The sequence below is a fragment of the Neolamprologus brichardi genome, chromosome 23 (assembly GCF_056152115.1).
Source record: "Neolamprologus brichardi isolate AB-2024 chromosome 23, ASM5615211v1, whole genome shotgun sequence".
NCBI classification, from domain to species: domain Eukaryota; kingdom Metazoa; phylum Chordata; class Actinopteri; order Cichliformes; family Cichlidae; genus Neolamprologus; species Neolamprologus brichardi.
In genome coordinates, this window is record NC_142125.1 from 12404287 (window position 1) to 12412099 (window position 7813).

The 7813-nt window shown below is 40.2% G+C and overlaps 1 protein-coding gene across 2 annotated transcripts in view; it reads left to right on the plus strand.

The window, feature by feature from the left end:
* Positions 1-7241, plus strand: part of oca2 (oculocutaneous albinism II) — a 62353-nt gene extending 55112 nt beyond the window's left edge. For both annotated transcript variants that reach the window (XM_087836446.1, XM_087836447.1), the window contains exon 24: positions 6427-7241. In XM_087836446.1, coding sequence (XP_087692572.1) covers positions 6427-6514 — 88 coding nt within the window. In that variant the 3' untranslated portion in view covers positions 6515-7241. The remainder of the gene's footprint in view (positions 1-6426) is intronic.
* The last annotated feature ends 572 nt before the right edge of the window (positions 7242-7813 follow it).

Consider the following 7813-nt stretch of genomic DNA (forward strand, 5'->3'; position numbering starts at 1 on the left):
TTGCTCCGTAGAAAGGGATTCGCTCATGCAGAGGTGACCTCACGCTGTCTGACAGCGATAACAGTCAGACAGGCTCATTTTTCCCACAAGCAATATGTGATTATAGTGTAGTTTAAATGAAAAGCATTAAATGAAAAGCAAAAGTATTAACAGAAACAGAGCAGTGTAGTCAAAGAACTGAATTCTCACATTACAAATCAATATAAACACCAAAGCTGAAGTGGCCCTACATCTGTGCAGCTGAATGCTGCGTTACTGTCCAGTCTGGAGGTGCTTCAGAGCACTGACAGACCTGTTCTATTCCATGCCTTCTCTGTGGTTCATCAACATGCTGACCTCTGCACAAAATAGGTAGCATTAACCACTTTGCATCTTTTTGCACAATATTATTTCCAGTAGCTGTCAGGTGCATATTGACAACTACACTAAACGCTTTGTGTGTTTGGCTTGCTAATAAAACCTGTGAGAGCTTCCATTTTAATCAACAAATTCAACACAGATCATCGGCTGCTTCTGTCTTTGTTTAATCAGGAACAAAATTAATTTCATGCAGCAGATCTACCACGGCTTGATTGCAAACTGTCATGTGCAAAAACCTAAACTGATGAGAAAGGACTGGACTTAGGAAACTCTTAATTAATATATGGAAAATAAGGTGAAAGGCATTCTATGGAGCACTGAAAAGGAACTATTTTCTTTTGCTCTGGCTCTACTCTGGCAGCTGCAGCTACAGTTCAACCCCAAGATTGAGAGCGCCACATGGTGATCTAAATCTTGGAAGGGACCACTGGTGAGCTGGGGGGCCAATAGGAAAACGGACTAATAGGTTATTGAAATGTGTTGAGCCTGAAGTCAGAGTTTTCAGTGTCTTGAAGGTGGTGCTTTTCATCTGATTAGGTCACCACAGTAACTTATACTGAACCCATAACCTGGTCCAGAGTTGATTATAAGGGCTAACACCTTTACACTGTGACACCGTCCTTTGTAGTCAGCCATTCTGAAGAATGTGTTGCTTACAAAGCAGACCCTCATGCAGGGTGGATTTTGAATGACATCTGTGCTATAGCAGTGTCTGGCGATGGTAGACAAGAAAAGAAAAAGACAGTTCCTTTCAGGTGCATGAAAATGAAGAACGTTTGGTTAGGAAACTAAGAATGTTACTACTGCAAAATGCTTACACCTTCTAGAGAAAAGGCTTCACCATACTGAAAGTTTAGAGATGTGATACCAGTACTACTAGTACTAAATTCTAAACTTAATATATATTATCTAAAATCTTTTTAGTAAATCTTATATTATTTTCATCTTTTCTTCACAGTTCCCCTCACTTTTGCTACTGATGCGTAAATAATGACAATCACTCAAAAATGACAATGACCATTACGACTCAGTTGAGAAACTTTGAAACTGTTTTTTTGTTACACTTAAAATGCAGAATGTCTTAAAATCATGAAAGTGCTGAAGTGCCTATAAAGCCTTAATATTCTTCAGTCCAAGTACTTATTTGCCATTTCTGCAAGCATATTCACTGGAAACCTCATAATTTAGTCAGACATGGTACACTGGCTGCAGTTTTCACACAGGCACTTACACATATAAACCCAGATCCTACAAAGTAGAGACACTGTATAAAACAGGTAAAAACAGAACACAAAGATTTACAAATCTCATAACCTCATATTGTATTTATAAGAGGACATATAAAACAAAGAAACAAAAAAAAAAGCTTAAATTGACTAAATGTACCCTTTTAGGATAAAACCCCCCATCTCGGTAGAGAGAAATGCATCCAGACTAGAGATGGCACGATACCACTTTTTTATGTCCGATACCAATATCATAAATTTGGATATCAGCCGATACCGATATGAATCCAACATAGTGTGTTTTTTAATCAATAAAACTGTTTTTTTAATATCTTGCTGCTTTTTGTATAAGTAAGTTCATACTCAAGTTAAAAAAAAACAACCCTAAAGCTATTCTGTTATACCTGTATGCAAAAAATACACTGCACCCAAAATATTTCATAGTTCAGCAATACTGATCAATTTAATAAATTTAAACCTACTCCATCATCCCTATTCTGGTATTTTAAAGAGTAAGCAACCTAACTAATAGGGCTCTAAAACTCCCAGCAAAAAAATTAAAAATAGGGAACCACCGACTCTCCACCTCATGATGCTTAATTGATGTAATCAACTTTAATTTGATGCAGGGTGAAAAAATGCCCAGAAATAAATTATTTTTCAAGAATAATTAAATAGATTCAACATCTTTCTTCAACAGAATTGCAGACTGCACAGATGGTTCCCAAAGGAAAAAGTAGTATAGCTTACTAGGGTATATTAAACTTAATAGTTACTATATACAGTAATAGACTTCTATACATTTTACATCAGATTAAAACTTTGGGTGTAAGATTCAGATAATTTTTTATTAAAAGCTAGACATTTTAAATGAGAATAAGAAAGAAAAGTATGTCTTTGTGCCCCCATTTTCCCTGTTAATGCCCTATCGGCCCCCCTGGCTAAACTTTGCTAGATCACACAGTTAGCAGCCGTCAGCTACGTAGAAAAAGATCCTAGTGTAGAAACTAATATTAAATAAATTCTAACAACAGCTTATCAAGCTTAAACGTGCTGCTGTTGTTCAGCCTCTGCTTTCCTCTTTCTGGTGCAAAGTGGACGATAGACAAGCAAGAGAGACGGACTCCCGATGCAAAAGCCGATCAGCTGATCATTGATCAGTTTCACGATTGAAGTAGCAGCAGGAGAGGGAGGGAGAAGAGGCAGTCACTCCATATATCTGTTGTTAAGCTTAACGTGGGAATGCTTTACAAACATTTAGAGATGAACTTACACATTTGCTTTACTTCTCTCTGGGATCACTTCCTCAGAGATGAAATGCCGGTTTGGTAGCGAGGCTACAAATACACACAGCCGCTCTATCACGTGATGCATACTGCTGCGACGTGCTACGGTTATGAGCCGAGTTACGCCATGTCGAAAGTTTTGTAAGGTGCTTTTTTGATATTTAATGGATTGGATTACATTTTATATTTCTCTCCGATATCCGATCCAGTAATTTACGTCAGTATCGGACCGATACCGATACGTAATATCGGATCGGTCCATCTCTAATCCAGACACTTTTGAACAGAACAGGAAATAGATGGCAGTTGTCTCATTTCAATCAGTAGATGAACTGGCAAATATTTATATTGCATTGACTCACACACGCGCGCACACACACACACACACATACACACACACACACACACACACACACACACACACACTAGATGTGTGGTGGAAATACCTACATGCTATCATAGAAGTAATGTAGGGTTTTTTTTGGCAGTATCATATAACACGAATCAACAGTGGTTCAGTAATGTGATCCTTGCAAATGCTGCAAACATAGCTGAAGTGTGGATCAAGGGCTCGAGCTTGTTGTCTCTAGTTGCTATTGTGGCTCCTGTCCTTTAGCTATTGGTTGCAGCTTTTTTTGTTTTGCCCTTCTTCAATCCTTCAGCACTGTGACGCCAAACTGTGATGATTAGTGTCGTTCCCCTGATGTTCAGGTCCCATCTGCAAACAGGACCTGCTGAGATGCTGGGGGACATCTGGTCACCTGATGTTCGTGTCGATCGAGATAGGCTCCAATCGACACTGACAGGAGGTGGAGAGGCATGCTCTGAGAGCTGGCTTGTTTAAGCACAGTTACGTTAGCGACTATTTGTTGTAGGCAGTGAAGGTGAAATGGTTCTAGGTGATTCTTTTGATGTCCCACACTCTCTTGTTTGTCTTTTTGCTTAGTAAATGATACTATAGGCTGCTGCTGGTGACGACAGAACCCAAACAGCTAAAATAATCTGTCATTTTGTTGGTGTTCTTGATGCTGATAGCCAGCCCAGACTCACTGCAGGCATGGGCAAACTGGTTGATGAGCTGCTGAAGGTCCTCCTTAGTGTCACCTCTCTGAGTTCTCTGATGAGAACTTTAAAAGCCTTGGCCTTCAGCAGACAACCATATACGACTACCGTAGTGACCTGTAAAGGCAGCTAAACATAAGAAAATGAAAAAGAAAACAAAGTTGTGGGCAGCTGCAGTGATCATCAGATACTCATTCTGAACCCAAATGGTCATCTCAGGCCTTGAGATCCTCTAAGAAGAGGTCATGTCCAGGTTAACTGAAAATACACACAGCAAAGAGACAGGTAACCTTTTGTCTGTCTAACAATCAGATTTGCACGATTAACCTTGCCATTTCATATAAGCATCTGTGTGCTTTATACACATAAAACCACACGTAAGCCAAATATAATGTTTATCGTCATAATAATTGCATTCGAATGAACTGTCATCATTTTGTCTTTAATCCTAATATAAAGATTAACACAGATAATATAGCAGCTGTATGTTTATGGGTTTTTTTCCAGGCTGATTTGGTCCAAACTTTTTCTCTTCAGTCTGTCAGAGTGAGAGCAACATCTGTTCTCAATGATATTTTAATGATATGTTCTCTTATTTTTTTAGTCTTAATTAGTCCTTTTCTGCTTTGATGAAGACTGATGGCTGGCACGCTGAATATACATGCAGTTTTTGTTTTTGTCCTCCAAAGTGATCCGTGGCACAGAGTGAGGATGAACAGATCTCTGGCCCTCGGAGCTGCCATGTGTCCATATAGGACATGGTAGACATCCAAACACGAGCCATCTGCAGTTCAGGAGTCATCTAAGGACACATTTTAATTAAGGAGACTAATTCAGGGATGAGAAGCAGAAACATACATGGCAGCAGTCACCACCAATGCTTCATGCAGGGGACTACGTTTCAGTCATTACATTCAGAAGAAGGCTGGCCTTTAAAAATGTCACCATGTGAAGCCATTTCTGTTTCTATAAACAACTTTGGACTAATGAGATGTGTGCATGCAGCCGAGGACTTTTTAGATTGTTCCGTTGTACGCAATGTGCATGTCTCGGAGCATCTGCTAGCTTTACTGTGCAGGAAGACAAGCCTTCACCTGCAGGCTGATGTGTCCTTGATCAAGACGCTGAATTTTTAACGGCTCTGAGCGGCTGTGCAGCTCTGACCTCCCTGTGCTGCAGGCTGAGTGAAGACAGAGTTAGCTGTGGAGCTCAGCAAAGTGTCACACATCAATAAGACTGGGTTTTGCAATAATTTGGTTTTCTTTATATGAGGAGTTGGACTGTCTGTGGCTGCCAAAGGTCAAAATATGTCTCTCACAAAGAGAGGTGATAATAAAGAGAAGAAAAATCCCTGTAAGATAAAGGTCTTTTATTACTTTTTCAAACCTAGCTTTAGTGCCAGGATTTTTTTTAATGCCATTTTTGGTAATATATATTTTATAAAGGAGAAATTTGAGAGAATAAACCAGGATAAATGTAAATGGAAGCTATGACTTCATGTGACATTACACGATGCTTTACACTTATTGAAGCAAATTGCTGTTTGCTTCAGTAAGAGTGAAAGGTGCTGGAGCTATAGTAGAAAATAATAAAAGTAGTAAACACCATTTCTTGACTTCTTGTTCTGTGTGTACTGGACCTTACGTTCCTGCTAAACTAACAGCTTCCATTGAATCATGCAACAATAGCAAAATAATAGAAGACACACACTGATGGGAACAATGAATACATTTTAAGATGATGACAACAACTACAAAAACACTGCCAACCAGCTCCTTCTCCAAGGCAAGAGACAAATTACATGAGAGTTGGTGGACAGAGGGAGCATTTGGTGAGACTCCAAATAATTTTTCTTAAAATGGTCATATTGGTGGAGGTTGAGCTCTGTGACTTTTCTGAGTGGCTAACTATATTTATTTCAACAAAAGCAAACAAGTGAAGCATAGATCTAGTTCAGGACAGTTTATACCATCCTGTTAATTCAAATGGCTAATCTAGGGCAGCGGTCCCCAACCCCCGGGCCTCGGACCGGTACCGGTCCGTGAGTCGTTTGGTACCAGGCCGCGAGAGTTGAGGCTCCGGTGTGAAATATTTGGTTTTCATCAGTTTTCAGCGTTGTTTTGTTATCGTTTTTATCGTTAACTCTGTTTTCCTGGGTCTTTTCATGTGTGTTATGAATAAATCTTCTTTTTTTCGGTACCGGTACTAGTTTTATTTTGTTGTATTTATCCGCGACACCTTAAAGGCCGGTCCGTGAAAATATTGTTGGGCATAAACCGGTCCGTGGCGCAAAAAAGGTTGGGGACCGCTGATCTAGGGCATATCTGCAAGCCACTTGACAACCCACCTGTCCCCCTGCTCCTCCTTTATGCCCTGATCAGAGACAGGCCACCACATGCAGGTTACTGCAGCCCGTAAATCTTTTTATTCCACTAATCCTGACTGAAGTGCTGATCATTGCAACTAACTTGCTCTTCTCTTGTTTTGTACAGGCTGGGATTCCCCATGATGATAATGACATGCATGATCGGCATGTGCTACCTGCTGGCCACACACATCGGGCTGGGATGGAACATGTGAATTGTACCTGCTGCACAGAGATCCAAAGAAACTGTGTGACCACTCCTCCAAGAGTCTGAGTTCACTGTAACGTGATGTGTAACCTGACTGCTCAGTTTACCGGCATTATATGAAGCACTGCAGCCATATTTTTCAAAGCACGGAAAAGTGTCTTTGAGTAAAGTGTAGACCATCAGGGACCAGATTTATCTGAGCTTTGACCAAAATGCAAGAAATTTCTGAAACACAAATGTCACCAGTCCATTATGGTGTACATGGTGCTATGGCTTCACAGGGTAAAATAACTAGTGTTAAGCATTTGAAGGTGTGCTCGCTGATGTCAGACTGTCCGTTCTTTTGGAAACAGACAAAAAAGAAACAAAAAAAAGAAAAAATGGCCTGTTTAGAAAACCAATCACGAACATTACACCAGTGGTTTACCAAACTTCTGTTTATATTTACAACAAGATCCAGTGAAAGGGATTTTCTAATGGTTTGTGTCAAAGGCAGCATCAATTTAACTGCAAAGAACCAATGAGACAAGAAAGCAGTTGTAGACTGTGGTCGAAGCATTGTATACCACCTAGTGGATTGTGTACATGTAAACTCACTGATTTATTTCAGCAATCATATTCATCATGTAAATGCTCTCAATGCACTGAACAGCATCTTCTTACTTTATCTGTTTTTCTGTATGCATTGTACAGCCCAAAATCCTGAACAGCCAAAAGGAGAACGAAAAAATAAATCGAGGTATAAACTTGCGTGTAAGAATTTATATTTATTACAGATGCTCATCAGGGAAACACAGACTTTAGACACTATTGAAAAACTTTAGACCCGTCTATTCTGCAGCCAGAGGTCAAAAGACCTTCCAGGAATGGTGATGCTATTTTCCAGAGGATTGACTGTTGATCCCTAATCTGGAACCTAACCAGCTCCAAAAGGTACTATGGCGATATAGTCTGGTAAGAAGTGAACCACCTACTTAGCAGAGTAAACCCTGAAGTTCCTTGGATAAGCCCAAAACCTGCACAAGCCAGTGTACTCCTAGTGTCGGTCCCAAGCCCAGATAAATGGGATCCGGGACAGAATCTTTGCCAAGTCAAACGTGCGGCTCATGAAGAATGTGATTCCCAAATCAATCGTTGGTTGATCAGGGTGCCACCGCAAACTGCTACTGTTTGCTGAAGACAAAGAGGAGAGGGTAAAGATTCGTGGATGTAGTTAGGAGAACATGCAGATGATTGGTGTGACAGAGGAGGATGCTAGGGATAGGGTGAGATAGAAGCAGATGCTCAGATGTGCAGATGTGGCGAC